The 19,772-nt window shown below is 42.5% G+C and overlaps 1 protein-coding gene across 3 annotated transcripts in view; it reads left to right on the plus strand.

The window, feature by feature from the left end:
- FAM81A (family with sequence similarity 81 member A) overlaps positions 1 to 10,069 on the plus strand; it is a 129,751-nt gene extending 119,682 nt beyond the window's left edge. For all 3 annotated transcript variants that reach the window (XM_034994727.1, XM_034994726.1, XM_034994728.1), the window contains one exon: positions 8,759 to 10,069. In XM_034994727.1, coding sequence (XP_034850618.1) covers positions 8,759 to 8,883 — 125 coding nt within the window. In that variant the 3' untranslated portion in view covers positions 8,884 to 10,069. The remainder of the gene's footprint in view (positions 1 to 8,758) is intronic.
- The last annotated feature ends 9,703 nt before the right edge of the window (positions 10,070 to 19,772 follow it).

Here is a 19,772-nt window from a genome sequence, read left to right on the forward strand (position 1 = left end):
CCTTAGGGGAAAAGCTCTCAGTTTTTTCCCATTGAGAATGATATTTGCTGTGGGCTTTTTGTAGATGGCTTTTATGATATTGAGGTATATACCCCTCTATCCCTACACTGTGAAGAGTTTTAATCAAGAAAGGATGCTATACTTTGTCAAATGCTTTTTCTACGTCTTTTGAGAAGATCATATGGTTCTTATCCTTTCTTTTATTTATGTAGTGTATCACATTGATTGATTTGTGGATGTTGCCTTGCAGCCCAGGAATAAATCCCACTTGGTTGTGGTGAATAATATTTTTAATGTACTGTTGGATCCTATTGGCTAGTATCTTGGTGAGAATTTTTACATCCATGTTCATCAGGGATATTGGTCTGTAATTCTTTTTGTTTGTTTGTTTAAAGATTTTATTTATTTATTTGACAGAGAGAGAGACCGTGAGAGAGGGAATACAAGCAGGGGGAGTGGGAGAGGGAGAAGCAGTTCTCCCGCTGAGCAGGGAGCCCGATGTAGGGCTCAATCCCAGGACCCTGGGATCATGACCAGAGCCAAAGGCAGATGCTCAACGACTGAGCCACCCAGGTGCCCCTGTAATTCTCCTTTTTGGTGGGGTCTTTGTCTGATTTTGGGATCAAGGTAATAATGCTGACCTCATAGAAAGAGTTTGGAAGTTTTCCTTCCATTTCTATTTTTTGAAACAGCTTCAGAAGAATAGGTATTAATTCTTCTTTAAATGTTTAGTAGAATTCCCCTGGGAAGCCATCCGGCCCTGGATTCTTATTTGTTGGGAGGTTTTTGATTACTGCTTCAATTTGCTTGCTGGTTATGGGTCTGTTCAGGTTTTCTGTTTCTTCCTGTTTCTGTTTTGGTAGTATGTACATCTCTAGAAATGGATATTTATTCCCGATTGCCTAATTTGTTGGCATATAGTTGCTCATAATATGTTTTTATAATTGTATTTCTTCAGTGTTGGTTGTGACCTCTTCTCTTTCATTCATGATTTTATTTACTTGGGTCCTTTCTCTTTTCTTTTTGATAAGTCTGGCCAGGGGTTTATCGATCTTATTCTTTCAAAGAACCAGCTCCTAATTTCGTTGATCTGTTCTGCTGTTCTTTTGGTTTCTATTTCATTGATTTCTGCTCTAATCTTTATTAATTCTTTTCTCCTGCTGGGTTTAGGCTTTATTTTCTGTTCTTTCTCTAGCTCTTTTAGGTGTAAGATTAGGTTGTTTATTTGAGACCTTTCTTGTTTCTTGAGAAAGGCTTGTATTGCTATATACTTCCCTCTTAGGATCACCTTTGCTGCATCCCAAAGGTTTTGAACCGTTGTGTTTTCATTTTCATTTGTTTCCGTGAATTTTTAAAATTCTTCTTTAGTTTCCTGGTTGACCCATTCATTCTTTAGTAGGATGCTCTTTAGCCTCCATGTATTTGAGTTCTTAACCAAATTTCCTCTTGTAATTGAGTTCCAATTTCAAAGCATTGTGGTCCAAAAATATGCAGGGAATGATCCCAGTCTTTTGGTACTGGTTGAGACCTGATTTGTGACCCAGGATGTGATCTATTCTGGAGAACGTTCCATGTGCACTCCAGAAGAATGTGTATTCTGTTGCTTTAGGGTGTAATGCTCTGAATATATCTGTGAAGTCCATCTGGTCCAGTGTGTTATTCAAAGTCCTTGTTTTCTTGTTGATTGTCTGCTTAGATGATCTGTCCATTGCAGTGAGTGGGGTCTTAAAGTCCCCTACTATTATTGTATTATTATCAATGTGTTTCTTTAATTTTGTTAATAATTGGTTTATATAATTGGCTGCTCCCATTTTAGGGGCATAAATATTTACAATTGTTAGATCTTCTTGTTGGATAGACCCTTTAATTATGATATAGTGTCCTTCCTCATCTCTTATTACAGTCTTTGGTTTAAAATCTAATTTGTCTGATATAAGGCTTGCCACCCCAGCTTTCTTTTGATGTCCATTAGCATGATAAATGATTTTACACCCCTTCACTTTCAATCTGGAGGTGTCTTTGGATCTAAAATGAGTCTCTTGCAGACAACATATTGATGAGTCTTTTTTATCCAATCTGATACCCTGTGTCTTTTGACTGGGGCATTTAGCCCATTGACATTCAGAGTAGCTATTGAAAGATATGAATTTAGTGTCATTGTATTGCCTGTAAGGTCACTGTTTCTGTATATTGTCTTTGTTCCTTTATGGTCTCTGTTACTTTTGGGCTCTCTCTTTGCTTAAAGGATCCCTTTTAATATTACTTGAAGGGCTGGTTTAATGACCACAAATTCATTTAGTTTCTGTTTGTCCTGGAAGCTTTTTATCTCTCCTTCTATTTTGAATGCCCATCCTAACTGGATAAAGTATTCTTGGCTGCATATTTTTCTCGGTCAGCACCCTGAATATATCATGCCAGTCCTTTCTGGCCTGCCAGGTCTCTGTGGATAGGTCTTCTGCCAATCTAATGTTTCTACCCTTGTAGGTTATGGACCTCTTGTCCGGAGCTGCTTTCAGGATTTTCTCTTTGTCTCTGAGATTCGTAAGTTTCACTATTAGATGTTGGGGTGCTGGCCTATTTTTTTTTTTTAAAGATTTTATTTATTTATTTGAGAGAGAGAATGAGAGAGAGAGAGAGAGCACATGAGAGGGGGGAGGGTCAGAGGGAGAAGCAGACTCCCCACTGAGCAGGGAGCCCGATGCGGGACTAGATCCTGGGACTCCAGGATCATGACCTGAGCCGAAGGCAGTTGCTTAACCAACAGAGCCACCCAGGTGCCCAGGGTGCTGGCCTATTTTTATTGATTTTGAGGGGTGTTCTCTGGACCTCCTGGACTTGAATGCCTGTTTCCTTCCCCAGATTAGGGAAGTTCTCAACTATAATTTGCTCCAGTTTACCTTCTGCCCTCCCCCACCTCTTTCCTCTTCTTCTGTGATTCTAAATATTCTAATATTATTTCACTTTATGGTATCATTTATCTCTCAGATTATCCCCTCATGATCCAGTAGTTGTTTATCCCTCTTTTTCTCAGCTTCTTTATTCTCCATCATTTGGTCTTCTGTATCACTAATTCTCTCTTCTGCCTCATTTATCCTAGCAGTTAGAGCCTCCATTTTTTATTGCATCTCTTTAATAGCCTTTTTTCAACTTGATTAGATTTCAGTTCTTTTATTTCCCCAGAAAGGGATTCTCTGGTATCTTCTGTACTTTTTTCAAGGCCAGCTAGTATCTTTATAATTGTTATTCTGAACTCTAGTTCTGACATCTTACTAATGTCTGTATTGATTAGGTCCCTGGCAGTCAATACTGCCTCTTGTTCTTTTTTGGGGGGTGAGTTTTCCATCTTGTCATTCTGTCCAGAGAAGAATAGATGAACAAGAGAACAAAATACTAAAATGGCAACAACGACCCCAGAGAAATATATGCTAAACAAATCAGAAGAGACCTGAAACCAAAAAGAAAAAAAATTTTTTAAAAGAATATAATCAGACAGGTGAACAGAGCAGAGCAATATACTAGATCCTGTGTGTATTTTGATCTGTTTGTTAGAAAACTAGATCCCGGGCGCCTGGGTGGCTCAGATGGTTGAGCGTCTGCCTTCGGCTCAGGTCATGATCTCAGGGTCCTGGGATCGAGTCCCGCATCAGGCTCCCTGCTCCTTGGGAGCCTGCTTCTCCCTCTGCCTCTCTCTCTCTCTCTCTCATGAGTAAATAAATAAAATCTTTAAAAAAAAAAAAAAAAAGAAAACTAGATCCCAAAATTGTAAAGAAAGAAAAATTTATATATGTAGAAAAATAAAATTAAATACAATGAAAGGATATAATGTAACTGTAAAAATGAAAGTTAAAAGACCAAAACAAACCAAAAGGGAAAAAGAAAAAGAAGGTATATAAGCAGACAGGTGAACAGAAGAGAGCACTATACCATATCCTGAGTATATTTTGGTCAGTTTATTAGAATAAACTACATCCCAAACTTGAAAAGAAGGAAGAACTTATATACATACAAAAATAAGATTAAATACATTGAAAGGATAGAATGTAACTGTAAAAATGAAAATTCAAAAAGACTTTAACAACAACAAAAAAAAAAGTAAAAAAAGAGAGAGAGAATATGATCAGACAGTGAAGAGAGAGCCATACTAGATTCTGGGTGTATTTTGGTCTGTTTGTTAGAAGAAACTGCATCCCAAAATTGTAAAGAAAGAAAAACTTATATATATACAAAAATAAAATAAAATTAAATTAAATTTATGAAAGGATTAATTAAATTAATTAAATACAATGAAAGGATAAAATGTAACTGTAAAAATGAAAATTAAAAAAGATTAAAAAAATGAGTTGATAAAATAAGAAATTGGTTGGGATGCCTGGGTGTCTCAGTTTAGTGTCTGCCTTTGGCTCAGGTCATGATCCCAGGGTCCTGGGATCGAGTCCTGCATTGGGCTCCTTGCTCAGCAGGAAGCCTGTTTCTCCCTCTGCCTGCCACCTCCCCTGTTTGTGCTTGCTCTCTCTCTCTGGCAAATAAATAAATAAATAAATAAATAAATAAATAAATAAATAAATAAATAAAATCTTAAAAAAATAAGAAATTGGTTGAAAAAGGAAAGAGGAAAAAAATTAAAATTGAAAGACTAGAGAATCATGGGGAGAAAAATAATGAATTCTATATACTATATTCCCGCAGCACTAGAGTTTTGCAATTCTCTATGACCAGTAAACTTGGTTTTAGCCAGATGTTCTTGCTGATCTTCTGGGGGAGGGGCCTGTTATGCTGAATCTCAGGTGTCTTTGCCCGGGGTGGAATTGTACCGCCTTTGCCAGGGGCTGGGCTAAGTAATCTGCTCCTGTTTACTCTCTATGGCTTTTGCTCTCTGAAGGCTTTCTGTGCAGCTTTAGAGAATGAGAATGAAAATGGCGGCCTCCAATCTCCAGCCCTGTAAATGGAAGCTCAGGGCCCCACTCCTCAGTGTGCCTGCAGGGAAAAACAGTCGATCGCTCCTGTCTCCCTGGTCTCCATCTGCTCTCTGTGCTCCCCCAGCCTGTGACTGAGCCTTTCTATCTCAGGCACATGACCCCATTTCAGTCTCTGAACCCTGCAAACCCCTGTGGCATGCACCCATGCCGCTTCTCCCAGTGAAGGAAGAGGGGTCTCACCTCTGTTCACTACTTCCTGGGTCCCTGCTCGGGGGGCAGTCGCCCAACTGTGCCACGGTTCATGGTTTATGGCAACCCTGAGCTGAGAGCCCACTCCTGGGCTCACTGATTGCAGCCGGCTTCCCTGCTCTGATGCCTGGGAGCTCTGCCGCACTCAGGCACCCCTGTTCTTTCTGTGACCCCAGGGATCCTGAGACCACACTGTCCCACCTAGGATTCCACCCCACTTCCCCACCTGAGCGCCTTTCAGGCAGGGACATCCCTCACCAGAGCAGACTTCTAAAAGTTCCGTTTTTGTGCTCCGCTGCTCTATCGCTTGCCGGTAGCAGGCTGATGGAGGCTCCTCCCCCCGCCGTCTATCTTCCCATATGTCGCCTTGGATTCACTTCTCCACACCTCCTACCTTGCAGAAAGTGGTCACTTTTCTATTTGTAGAGTTGCAGGTATTCTTTTCTTAGCTCTCTGGTTGAGTTTGCAGGTGTTCAGAATGTTTCGATAGCTAGCTAGCTGAATTCCTGCGACCAGACGAAACTACGGTCTCCTACTCCTCCACCATCTTGGACTCCCGCTCATGGGTTATTTTCAGTGGGATCTGAAAACCAATTAATGAGCATCCCCCTGCAACTACCTGTGAACCCGGCTAACAGTAATCACAGTGAAATGTCCTTAGGTGATTTTCTAAGTAGCTGTACTGTATTGAACAAAAGTGTTGTTTCAATTCCAAGTACATGGAAAATCATCACGAGAGACGGGCACACAAACGAAATTTGCTCAGTTTGCAACTGATGTGCACTTTCTTTAGTGCCATCTGTGGGTTTGTTAATGTTCATAGCCACAATCAGTATGCCTCAGAAATGAACCTCTATCTTGGAGTGGCTTTTGAAGGCTTATTTTATACCTCGGGCAGTATGCTACCATGGTAGCAAACGATTTTCCTCCTCTCAGAAGTCAACAGGGCCCATTAATTTACATTTGTTTAGAAGAAAGTGGTAAAGCTGATTTCCAGGTCTCAAGTACTGTCGCATATAAAGGAAGGGTTAGACAGACTTACACTGTGAGCTTAGGAATACAGTCCTGGACCCAGTATGTGGAAGTTACGTGAAGACAGAGTCTAATTCAACATGAGGCAGGAGTATCCTCAGGTAACAGGTCCTAAAAAGACACTGGTGGCTTTGTGAGCCTGAGAACTCTTTGTGACTGAACGTATTCAAGTGGAGGCTGGTTGGTTATGGTCGGGAAAGACAAGACAGTCTTACAGTGTGACGAGGGGCGCTGCATTATCTCCTAGCTCCTTCCAGTTCTGTGATTCCATAATTTTCTTCTGCAGAATCTACTTTGGCCAACATGGAAATAAAAGTAGTTTGTTATCCCAAGAATAGTTTTGTTGTCACTACCAAAAGTTTATTATTTTATTTAAGTAGAAGTCACAGGGGTGCCTGGGTGGCTCAGTCGGTTAAACGTCTGCCTTTGGCTCAGGTCATGATCTCGGAGTCCTGGGATCAAGTCCCGCATTGGGCTCCCTGCTCAGCAGGGAGCCTGCTTCTCCCTCTGCCTGCCGCTCCCCCTGCTTGTGCACTCTTTCTCTCTGACAAATGACTAAATGGAATCTTTAAAAAAAAAATAAGTAGAAGTCACAGTTAAATTTATGCATTGAAGAACTTGTGAAGATAAAAATGAATTTTCTTTCTTTGTCTTTGGGGCTATTAGAATATGGTATGTGAATATTTCATCAGTGTTTAACTTTGCATCATTCCCTGGGGCAGTTTATTCTCTTCTATTCAACATGCCATTGAGGTGGTTAATATTCAGTACCTAATAAGAAGGACATATGAGTTTTTTAAAAATAAAAAGATTTACTTTTTCTTATTCTAAAAACAATGTATTTCTTAATGGAAAATAAGAAAGCACAAAATATTTTTTAAATCCTCATAACTTCTTTCACCCAGAAGTCATCTTTATATATATCATTTTATACATATATGTGCTTTTTTGAATGAAAGCTCATGCCATACATGCTGATTTGTCACCTACTCCTTTACATGTTGTATCTTTCTATTCAATAAGACCGTTATTTTAAATAAGTAATATTTATTCCTTATATGACATGAGTTGCCAATAGAGAAAATTTTCTGAGAGAAAATTCTTTTTTCCCCCTAAAGATTTATTTATTTATTTTTAAAGAGAGAGAGAGAGAGTGTGTGAGAGCATGAGTGGGAGGGGCAGAGGGAGAGACTCTAGAGCAGACTTTGTGCTGAACACGGAGCCCAAGGCTGGTCTTGATCCCATGACCCTGAGATCATGACCTGAGCTGAAATCCAAAGTTGGACACTCAGCCAACCAAGTGAGCTACCCAGATGCCCCTGAGAGAAAATTCTAAATTTACTAATGAAGATGAGACCTTTTAAACATGTATTTTAAAAACCCATAGAGGGGCGCCTGGGTGGCTCAGTTGGTTAAGCAACTGCCTTCGGCTCAGGTCATGATCCTGGAGTCCCGGGATCAGGCTCCCTGCTCGGCGGGGAGTCTGCTTCTCCCTCTGACCCTCCTCCCTCTCATGTTCTCTGTCTCTCATTCTCTCTGTCTCAAATAAATAAATAAAATCTTTAAAAAAAAATTAAAAAAAAAAATAAAAACCCATAGAAATACAGAATAGGAAATGCTTTTTTGATGGGGAATTTTTTCTTTTGTTTTGCTTTTTATTTTGAAGTTATTTCAAGTTTAGAAAAGCTGTAAGAATAGTCCAAAAATGCTATACATTTTTCATAGAGACTAACCAATTATTAACATTTTGGAAATTTTATCTCATTGTGTGAAATTAATCTCATTGTGTGATGGGACTGTGTGTGTGTGTGTGTGTGTGTAAATATAGTTTTTTTCTCTAAGTCATTTGGGAATAAGTTGCAGAAGTCATGATGCCTTTTTACTCCTTTATTATTTCAATCAATATACCCTAAGGACAGGAACATTCTCTTAAATAAGTATAGTCCAATGAAATATTAATGAAATTTTTTTCAATATTCAATTTTCACTTTCACCATTATTTCCATTATAGCAGACCTTCCCTGGTCTAGGTTCTATTCCAGAATCATACAGCATAGTTAGTTATCATGTTTCTTTACTTAGTGTCTTTTAGTATGGAGCAGTTCCTTGGTGATGTTACGTCATTAAAGAATACAGGCCAGTATTTTGTGGAATTTCAGTTTGGGTCTGTTTGCTTCCTCTTAATTAGATTCAGGTTGTGCATTTTGGACAGAAATGCCACAGAAGCGGTGTGTCCCTCACGTGTCAGGGAACCTTATCAGGGATATGTGATGTTGGTTTCTCCTGGTATTGGTGACATTACGTCCGATCCCTTGGTTAAAGTGGTATCTGCCAGATTTCTCCATTGTGATAGTTCCCTTCTCTCTTTGTAATTAGAAAGTAATCTGTAGGGAGATACTATAAAACTGTGTAACTATCCTGTTCCCTCTCAAACTTTTACTCTAGTAGTTTTAGCATCTATTGATAATTTTTGCCCAAATCAACTGTTACTATATGCTGTAGAATTTGACACAGCATTGTTTTTTAATATTAACTCTTGTGAAATTTACCTCTTCTTAAAGGATTTACAGCCATCTATGAAAGCATAGGATCCCTCAGGCAAGTTCTTGAAGCCAAGATGAAGCTGGACAAGGACCAGCTGCAAAAGCAAATCCAGCAGATGCAGAAGCCAGAGGCTCCCATGTGAAGGGAGCTGGGACAAGGACCTCACAAGTGGTTTTGCCAGTGGGCCGAGAGCTGGATACCTCCTTAGCTAGGCTGTCACCGCATTCAGGAGTGTTCTCTTCATGGCGTGCATGTGCCAAGCAATGTGTTTTCATGGGTCTGAATGTTTACCTTGAGTCTCAAAAACACTTTCTTTAAAAGTATTAAGTACAATTTTTACCACTCTATTCCATTTCTCTAAATTCGATGGAATATCCTCCCTGCCCCTAGATTTGGAAAAGCTTTTATCCCCTTCATTTTATGAATGAAAAGACTTAACGACTTTCCTTCAATGCTTGACGCTCTAGCCAAGACTTTACTATTTTGAAAAATGTCATGGTGATTTTTTTTTTTAATTAAGAAACTAATGAATTGTCACAGGAATGTGTTGCTCCTCACCCTAAATTAAGAGAATGTCCTGGTAGATTAGAATTCAACCTTTTAGTCCATATTTGGATTTTATTATTGTTATCTGTGCATTTCTTATATGGTTATCTTGTAAATCTTCTGTCTTTTGTAGGGAGAAGGGATTTAACTTTTGGAAAACCACCCCCTGCCACCATTTATGTAATGAAAATAGCTTGAAGATTGATAACTTCCATATACATTGCAAATTAAAATGGAAACTTAAGACAGTTATCTAGATAATGCAAGGCACCATATCCACATCGACCACCTACTTATACCAGGTTTTAATATTGAAAACTTTTTTCAATTATCCACAGCCTGTATAGTGATAGCCATATATTTAATAATGGAATGGTGGTTAATAGTCTGTTTATTGCACAATTAATTGTTTGTTAATTATAATAGGATGTGAGAATTTTTCAGGTTTTATGATCTCCTCTCTAAATGTTTCCAAAATTGGCACAAAGTGCTAAGGTTTATATACACTTATTGTAACTGTATTCTTGTGCCTTGGTTTTACCATGTCAATGCACTGTATTCTCTAAAAGTTTTACGGACAAAATAGAAGGCATGATAATACATCAGAATTATGATGTAAAAATGGGATCCTATGTAATTTTTAAATGTTTAAAAATTTTATCACTGTTAAGACATTAATCATTCAGTAGTATTAATGAAATAGAAATTCATACTTTTGTATGGACAGAGAATCAAATTGATATTGCATTTATAACACTGTCAAGAAACTTTCATTTTGAGCAGCTTTGTAGATGATGGGTGTTTTCTTTTCAATCGCCAGATTTGATTAGTCATTGAAAATTGGCACCAGTGAAATTGTTCACCTGTGTTTGTACAAACCAATGGTGAGATGCACACTGTTCTAAACTGTGAGGGTGCCCAGGAAAAGGAAAACAATTCTTTAAAATTTTTTAAAAAATTGTTTTTTGTTTGCCAAGGACTCAGGAAAATTAAAACATTTTCTATTTTTAGGATAAATCATAAATGAAATATGTAACTGGCTATTACTGTTTACCCATATAAAATATGCTGCTAAAGTTCATAGTATATTACCTTCAATGGCTGGACAAAAATTCTTTAAAAATTTGGACCTGAGAAATCATATAAGGAATGTGTCATCCAACACGTAGTTCCTTAATTTTGTCACAAATCTTTGCATCAGTATGTAGGAAGATAATTTCCACTTAACAATGAAAAAACAAAGGTGAATGCTCTTTTGCAATCAGAAAGTGAATTTCTTTTTTGTGATAGAGTAAGCACATCTAGGACAGTTTTCCCGGCTGAAGCACAAGCCACAGCACAGAGAGCTACGCCCCCTCCAGCGTCTCTCCTCTGTGGCCTCTGGAGGAGGAAGAGTCCGCACATGGGACACGTGGGGAGAGGGGGAGCCAGGGGGCCAGCTGGACTCAGGTTGAGGGCTGACATGAGCAGGTGACGGCTGGCTGTCCGCTGAATTGCTCAGGTGCTTCCGATGCTGCCAACCTCGTGTCATGAGCTCCGGCAAGGGTTCTCCACCCTGGCAACATGCTGGAATCGCCCAGGGCATTCAAAGAGCTACTGATGCCTGGGCTGCGCCCTAGGCGAGCCGAGCCAGAACCTCTGGGAGGTGGGACCCAGGCATCCGTAGGCATTGAAAGCGCCCGGGCGATTCAGAGGCCACTCAGGTTGGAAGCCACTGAGCCACAGCGCACTCTTATGACCAAAGTCTAAATGAGGATCAGCTTCCGTGTTCTTTCCTTTACCAGAAATTTGCAATAAAAAGAATAAAATTTCCAAATAAACATGGTGTATGATTTTTAAATTTAAAAGTATTTTGGTGTGAGGCCACCTACTGGGAACTGGAAAGTCACAGGCAGCTGCTCCGCTTGGGGGTCTCCGAGGCCGCCGTGCCTTCTCGTGTCTGGACTCAAGCCAGCTGGTGGTTGCTAGTGTGTGTTGTGTGCCTGTGCTGTGGACTTGGAGGTGTGTGTTCACTCATTCATGGCAGCAGCGAGGGCTGTTCGCTTTCCCGTTTCACAGATGAGAAAAATGGGATCCATGATTCACGCCAGGCAGACTGCTTCCACAGTCTGGGCACCTACCCGGTATGCCGCTATCCTACCTCTCAAGATACATCCTTGCTTCCCACGTAACTGACTCGCCAGGCCACCACCTGCAGCCCCATCTCTACAGGACCTACAGCTCCACCATCGGAGTCCCTTTGCTTTTTAATGTCCCAGTTCCAAACACCTACGAGGGACACCTCAGTAGCTTCACCTGAGTCAGAGGTCTTCCTCTGGTTTATCGGTGGAGGCGAAGGAGGTGGGGCCAGTTGGTGCCACAGGACTGAGGGGTCCCAGGCTTTCAAGCCCTGTGCTTGGTCTGTCCTATGCAGTGGACTGCGGTTCTGTGCACTGGGAGAGGAGTTACGTTGGGTGATTGCAGAGCAGAACAGAACGATTCCCTCTAAACCATGCTTATCCCACTTGGCTCTCGGCCTGAAAAAAACCCACACACCACTCATGACATCCTAGAAACGCAATGGTAACTAGATGGAGTTCTTCTGTCACTGTCCTCTTCTAGCTGTGTGACCTTGGGCAGTTCTCCTAAACTTTCTGAATCTCAGTTTTCTCATCTGCAGAATGGAAGTTATAATTGTTTAAAAGAGGCAGCTAGGTTACAATTTTTGAAATGCTGAAGTACTTAATACAATATTGGGTATTAGGTGGTCAAATACGGGGTATGGGAGGGGAGCTATTGGTGGTGTAACATAGCAATGTATATGGGGGGATCCATGTTTTGGTTCAAAGCATCCCATTACCTGCTGGGATCATTTATGGGAAGTGACTCTATCCTCCAAAGAAAGTGGTATCCTAGCCTGAGACACAGAAGAGCAGTAGAGCCTGGATGAAAAGATAAGTGGACAGGACCAGAATGGGGACAGTCCCTGAATGTGGGGAAGCTCTGGGAAGATCCTCAGGCTAGTCAGGCTCATCCCTGGAGCAGGTGTGGCTTCCCAGGACTAAGCCTGGAATGAGGTGCATCCAGTGAGGGGCCAGCGTTGAGAAGGCTACGATGGGTGGGATAAGACCCAGAAGGTGGAAGCAATGAATAAGGAAATGTATATACATACAATGGAATATTATGTGGCCATAACAAGGAAAGAAATTCTGACACGTTATAGCATGGATGAATCTTGAGGACGTTTTGTTTAGTGAAATAAGTCACAAAAAGACAAATGTTATATGATTCCACTTGTATGAGGTACATAGAAGAGTCAAATTCATAGAAACAGAGTAGCATGATAGTTGCCAGGAGCTTGGGGGTGGGCTGGGGATGGGAGTTAGTATCAAATGGGTACAGAGTTTCAGTTGGAGAAAAGGAAAAAGTTTTGAAGATGGATGGAGGTGATGGTTGCAAACAATGTGAATGTACTTAATGCACATAATGTACTTAATGACACAGAACTATACATTTAAAAATGGTTAGGGATGCCTGGGTGGTGCAGTTGGTTAAGTGTCCAACTCTTGGTTTCGGCTCAGGTTGTGATCTCAGGGTTGTGGGATCGAGCCCTGTGTTGGGCTCTGTGCTCAGCGGGGAGTCTGCTTAAGACTTTCTCTCCCTCTGCCCCTCCCCTCTGTGTGCTCTCTAAGATAAATAAATCTTTTTAAAAAATGGTTAAACTAGGGGCGCCTGGGTGGCTCAGTCGGTTAAACATCTGACTCTTGGTTTCGGCTCAGGTCGTGATCTCAGGGTCATGGGATTGAGCCCCGCGATGGGCTCTACGCTCAGTGGGGAGTCTGCTTAAGACTCCCTCTCCTTCTGCCTCTGCCCCTCCCCCCACTCTCTAAAATAAATAAATCTTTTTTAAAAAAGATATATTTACATTTTACTAGTTTAACCATTTTTATTTTTTAAATTTTTTTTAAAGATTATTTATTTGAGAGAGAGAGCAAGCAAGTTGGGGGGACAGGCAGGGGAAGAGGGAGAGAGAGAGAGAAGCAGACTCCCCACTGAACGTGGAGCCTGACACAGGGCTCAATCCCATGACCCTGAGATCACGACCTGAGCCGAAATCAAGAGTCGGATGCCCAACCAACTGAGCCACCTGGGTGCCCCAAAATATACATATGTCTTACAAACAACAAAACAAAACAAAGGAAGTGGATTCCTTAGCCCTCCAGTTGAGCTTTCAGATGAGACTGCACCCTCCTGAGAGATGTTAAAATCAGAGGTACCCAGCTAAGCCATGCCCACATGTCTGACCCACAGAAACTGAGATAATAAGTATTTGTTGTTTTAAATTGCTACATTTTGGGGCAACTTGTTATATGCAGCAATAGGAAACTGATGTACTGGCACTGGGTAATCTTTTTTTTCTTTTTAAAGATTTTTTATATATTATTTATTTGACAGAGAGAGCACAAGCAGGGGGAGTGGCAGGCAGTGGGAGAGGGAGAGCCCAACACGGGACTCGATCCCAGGACCCTGGGATCATGACCTGAGCCAAAGGCAGACGCTTAACCAACTGAGCCACCCAGGTGCCCCCGGCACTGGGTAATCTTGACAGAACGATTTTGTGGAAATGTGTATTTCTTGTGCTACAAATGACATGTTCACATATATAATCTCATTTAATACATTTTCTGAGCAGGACATGATCTTAACAACTTATACTGAATGGCATATATACCTTATCCCATTTAATCTTTGTAATTACCCTATTCGGTTTGTACTATTATTTCCATTTTGTGGATGAAGCAGAGAGGGAGAAGTTGTTAACTAATATTACAGTTAACTCTTGACTAACACAGATTTGAACTGCACAGGCCCACTTACATGTGGATTTTTTTTATAAATACAGTACTGTAAATGTATTTTCTCTTATGGTTTTAATAAAATTTTCTTTTTTCTAGCTTACTTTGTTGTAAGAATACAGTATATAATACATATAATTTACAAAATAGGTGTTAATTGACTATGTTATCAGTAAGGCCTCTGGTCAACAGTAGGCTATTAGTAAAGTTTTGGGGAAGTCAAAAGTTAAACGCAGACTTTCAACTATGTAGGGGAGGTGGGGGAGGGTTATTGGTGCCCCTAATCTCCTGCATTGTTCAAGGGTCAACTGTATATAGAAGTGGGAAATGAAATAAAGCTCACATAGCTAATTATGGAGGAGCAGGGATTTGAATGCAAATCCATATCAAAGTCTAGGCTACCATTTTGCAAGAAAGACAACACCTACTACACATAAGGTGATTTGTTCAATATCTAACAATTATGTGGAATTAGAATACTGTTTAGCTCAGTGGTTCTCAAAGTATGCCCAGACCAGAAGCATTAGCATTACCTGGAGGCTTGTTAGAAATATAAGCTGACAACCCCATGCCAGACTTCCTGAATCAGGTACTCAGATGAGCTCAGCAATTGGCTTTAACATGTCCTGCTGATGATTCTACTGCAGGTTAAATTTGAGAATCGCTGATCTAGAACTGCACTGTAATACAGTGGCCCTTAGCCCATTTAAATTTAAATAGAATCAGAATTAAATAAATTTAAGAAATCAGTTCCTCGGTTGCACTAGCCACATTTCAAGTGCTCAGGGGCCACATGTGGTTAGTGGTTATAGCATTGTCCCATGCAAATGCAGAACATTTCTATTATTGCAGAAAATTCTGACAGCCCTGGCCTCGAGTTCCTGGCTCTTTCAATTGATGGCTCTGTCCAAGTTCTGTACCTTTATCCGTCAGCCTAGAATGAGATTTGGACCTGGAACTTTCCTTCTGTCTCATCCCTACAATCTTGTGTCAGTTGTCCCCGTTAGAGATGATTTCGCAGGTCTTTATAAGGGTTTGTCTTACCTGCTGTTTCTGATCAGTAGATGTTGCTTCGGGGAGCGCTGTGTTGAGAAGGATGGGGAGGCTGGTGCCAGACTCAGGGAAAGAGCCACAGAGTGTCAGCCAAGGGGTGGGGCTGTGTGTTGTGTGTCTGCCAGGCTCGTACCAGGATGTTCAAGGCATGTGACTGGCAAAGGGTTGCCGGCCAGGGGACCTCTAGAGTGATTCTGAGGCTCCCTAGTGAGAGGGATCTGTCAGGCCTGGGACTAGGGTGAGGCAAAGTGATGTACTCATCTTGGAAAGTTAAAAGGGACGCCAAAAACTCTGTAATTAAGATAATGCATTAACACAATATTTTTAAGATCAAAATTAATGCAAACAAATTGCATGATGAACAAAATTTCAAAACTTAAAGACCAGATTCAACCATATTGTGCGGAGTTCCATTGTGGAACTGAGGCCAAACAGAAAACTGTGCTCCTACGTACATGTCGCATGTAATTTTAAATTTTTGACATTTTGTACATTGTGGATTTTTCTTTTGTCATTGTTAATACAGATTTTTAGAAATACTGTATTAACATATTATTTGTCTTGATGACAGGATTTTGGCTGCTCCCCTCCTTACATTTAGCATTTGAAGAGAATGCCTCACTCACCTCACCCTAATTGCTGCCCTGCCCAGATGTCTAAAAGTTGGAACTAAATTCAGTGCTCAGTTACTGTAATTAGCTTACCTCCAGAGTGTCTGATTGCTTTAGATGGTCTCTGGTCTGTTTTTATCCCTAATTGCAACGCTTCTTTTAATTTTCAAACTTGTGACTTAATTCTTCCTGGAACTAGTTTGGGACACAAATAAAGATCTGACTCCTCTTTGAGATGAGACAAGGGAGCACCAATGTTGGGCATCCCTGCCATGCCCTCCCCACCAGAGATTTGCTGGCCTTTGCTGCCTCCGCGTGGACAGAATAGAAACTCCTAGGGAATCTGTTTCATTAGGAAGAACCCACAACCATGGAGCGCCTCAGTGGAAAGGCCCTTGGAAGTCACTGACCTCAATCCCCTCATTTTCTGGAACAGAAAACAGAGTGCCAGAGAAGTTAGAAGTGGGATTGGCAGGGGTATAAGTACGGTAGTATGATACACAGGCTGTAACCATAATAGTGATTTAATACCATTTCTGCACGGGCTGGGCCATGGCAGTGCATAAAACAGACCAATATTTTCACTTTTATGGGATTTTAATTCCAGGGTGAGGTGGGGGTGGGGAGAGAAGATGAGCAAGCAAGAAAATACCAAGTATGTCAGATGATGGTAAGAGCTTTGGAGGAAGATACAGCAAGGGCACAGGGTAGGGATTCCCTGGGCCGGGGGGGGGGGGGGGGGGGGGGGGGGGGGGGGGGGGCGAGGAGAGGGGGTACAAGTCGAAACAGGATGGCCAGAAAAGGCCTTGTTGAGAAGCAAAGACCTGATAGAAGGGAGAGCCAGGTAGATAGTGGCGGAAGAATTTACATCTTATCATTTCTAGAAAATAAAGCTACATATAATTCAGGCACTGAGGGCCCATCTAGTTGCTAATGCTTTGTCCTTCCGGCTACAGGGTTAGTAGGGGCTTCCTCTGCTATAACCTCTGAACGTCCCACGTCCCTTGTTGGCTCCTCATTCCTGCACCCTGGGTGAACGATTCCCTGTATTAAATTCCCTGTTTGAAATACCTAGCAAGGTTTCTGCTTTCCGGAAAGGACCCCGACTAACGTAATGCTTAAGGAGAGTAAGTTGCACCTGTGATTATCAGGCTTCGTCCACACTTCATGTTTGTCCTTCCCCTGGTGCCATGTGGCTCCTTGGAACTTCGCGGCTTGGGCTCTCCCCAACACCACTGCTGCTACCCGCTAATGTTTTTTGAGGATGTCCCACACTGTGCTGGCATCAATCCCCACATCCACCAAGAGGTCCCAGATGGAGCAGCCCGTTTGTCCTTGCCCCAGGCCCCTGCTGATGGCCATGACCCAGTGGCACCTCCCAGGCCCTCACTTGGGCCCTCTGGAATCTGACCAGGAGCTCTCATCTTAATGAAGTGGTCATTAAAAAACACTCAGAGAAATAAAAACTCCCATTTAAAAATGTAATAAGAATGAATGTGTGGTTCTGCCTTTGGGTTCAAAACACAAGTGGGCTGAAGTGGACCTGTGGCCAGCCTCCTCCTTTTTTTAGGAGGCAGCCTCTGGTTTCTCTGGAAAACTAGCCCTCTTCCCAGGGGTCCTGTTGGGAGTGTTATTCACAAGGCCCCTCCTCCCACCAAGGGGCAAACAATCCCAGCTGAGCCGGCTCAGACTCTGGCCTGGAAATCTGAACCCTGAGTCGAGGGGTGCACGGAGCTCTAAGGACTAGGTCATTCACCAGACAGCACTTGAGAGTTTCCAGCTGACATCCCTGGAACTGGCCCCATTCCCATGCTGAGTTTTGGGCACAGCTTTCTTTTTTTTAAGATTTTATTTATTTATTAGGGAGAGAGAAAGCACAAGCAGGGGGAGTGGCAGGCAGAGGGAGAAGCAGGCTCCTCGCAGAGCAGGGAGTCCGATGCAGGACTCGATCCCAGGACCCTGGGATCATGACCTGAGCTGAAGGCAGACGCTTAACCAACTGAGCCACCCAGGCGTCCCTGGGCACAGCCTTCTAATACACATCTTTTCTGCCTGGGTTAAGCCAGAATCGGTTAAACAGGAGTCACTTACAAAGGCAAACATCAACGGATGTAAATGTGGCTTAGCAGTGGCTCATGAAAAACGTCCAGAAGTTTTAGCACCAAGGTTAATAAGAGCAACTAACCATTGCTGAGCACTTCTGTGGGCTGGTGCTGTGCTAAGAACTATATATGCTTTTTCTCATTTAATTCAATCCTCACCACGACTTTAAGAGATAGGTACTAACTTTGGCTCCATTTTATACATGAGAGAATAAGGCACAGAGAAATGAGGTAAATTTGCTGAGGTCATGCTGCTAATAAGCATTAGAATCAGAATTCGAACCCGGGTTTACCTGACTCCAAAATAGAGCTTCCAACCACTGCTCTGTATTGCCTCAAAAGGAGCCGGCATTGTGGATGGTTGCCTAGAGCAAAGAGGACCTCTGGCCATGACCCAAGGAGCTAAAGATGACAGCACACGCTTGCCTTCCTGTGGCGGTGGGCTCAAGGGTAGCTCTGTGGCAGAGCCCTTGACCCTGGCTGCATATTACAATCACCCGGGGAGCTTTCATACTACTGATGCCTGGGCGCTCCTGGGGGGCTCCGGGGGGGCTCAGTCCGTGGAACCTCCGACTCTTGATTTCAGCTCAGCTCATGATATCGTGTCGGGAGACTGAGCCCCACGTGGGGTTCTGCGCTCCAGGGAGAATCTGCTTGAGATTCTCTCGCTCTGCCCCTCCCCCTACTCATGCTCTTCTCTCTCTCTCTGTGTCTCAAATAAATAAATTATCTTTAGGAAAAACAAAAACAAAACCAAAAAACTGCTGATGCCTGGATCCCATCCTCTGATGTCATTGGTGCTGCTGGGTCATGGGATTGTTTTCCAATTTCCCAGGTGATTCTAATATGCACCACAGTTGCCAGCTTGTTTTTCTAACTTTAAAGGGGCTACTCTAAACCTGTGGATCCTGTTAAAAATGCAGACTCTGATTTAGGATATCTGGATGGGGCCCAAGGGTCATGTTTCTAACAAGATGGAGGTGATTCCGAGTAGACAGTCCGTCCCAAGTGGAAGTCTTACTCGTCAAAGTGGTGGCCAGCAGCATCAGCATCATCTGGAGCTTGTTAGAAACTTGGACTCTTGGGCTCCACCCAGACCTGAGAGGGAAGGTTGAGCACCCAGGTGATTTTTATGCACATGAGCCCAGTGCATATTTAAAGGAGTGCAGGTAGGCTGGTAAGGGGAGTCAAAGCCGAAGCATCCGAGCAGCATGGAGGAATTGGAGATGTTTAGCTGGGACAAGAACGAGAAGGAGGCAGGTAAGTGCCTTGACCTTGGGAGGGCAACCCAAGGAAGGGGAGGGGACTGCTTTATGAGTGGCAAAGGATAAGCTAGTCGCTCAGGAGGACTCATTTCTGTCCATCATGATGGACATGGGCTATGCCTCTTATCTTGTCAAGGAGGCCATGCTCCCCTAATTACGGCAGAGGGATTCAAGCGTTGTAAAGAGTCGATGACTTGTAAGCTCCCTGGTTACCCTGACATTCAGGGTCTATACGGTCTAAGGGGCAGGATTGTCGGGTCACCTGGGGGCATAGTCAGCGCCTATGGAGCTGAAACGAGACATGTTCTGAGAGACAAGCACACGGTCTTGGATCAAAACTGACGAAAACTAACCTTGTGTGGGGAGATGCCCACAAAGGGTGAGACCTGTATTTTATGCAAGGGTGTATGGGAGGAGATTTTGGAAGCCCCCAAATCCAGCAGAGGCAACCCCGAAGTTCTCAGGCGCCAAAGTTCCCTCATATGTCCTGCTGTGATTTGATATGAGGCAATAAGGTGTGGTCAGGAGACAGGTGGGCTATGAGGATCGAGAAAACCAGTGCTGAGGCTGAGCATTGGCATAGGGGAAGGGGAGGGTGTTCATCTGGGGCCAGCCAGAG

This window comes from Mirounga leonina, unplaced genomic scaffold, assembly GCF_011800145.1.
Source record: "Mirounga leonina isolate KUSES-001 unplaced genomic scaffold, KU_Mleo_1.0 Mir_91, whole genome shotgun sequence".
In the NCBI taxonomy this organism is placed as follows: domain Eukaryota; kingdom Metazoa; phylum Chordata; class Mammalia; order Carnivora; family Phocidae; genus Mirounga; species Mirounga leonina.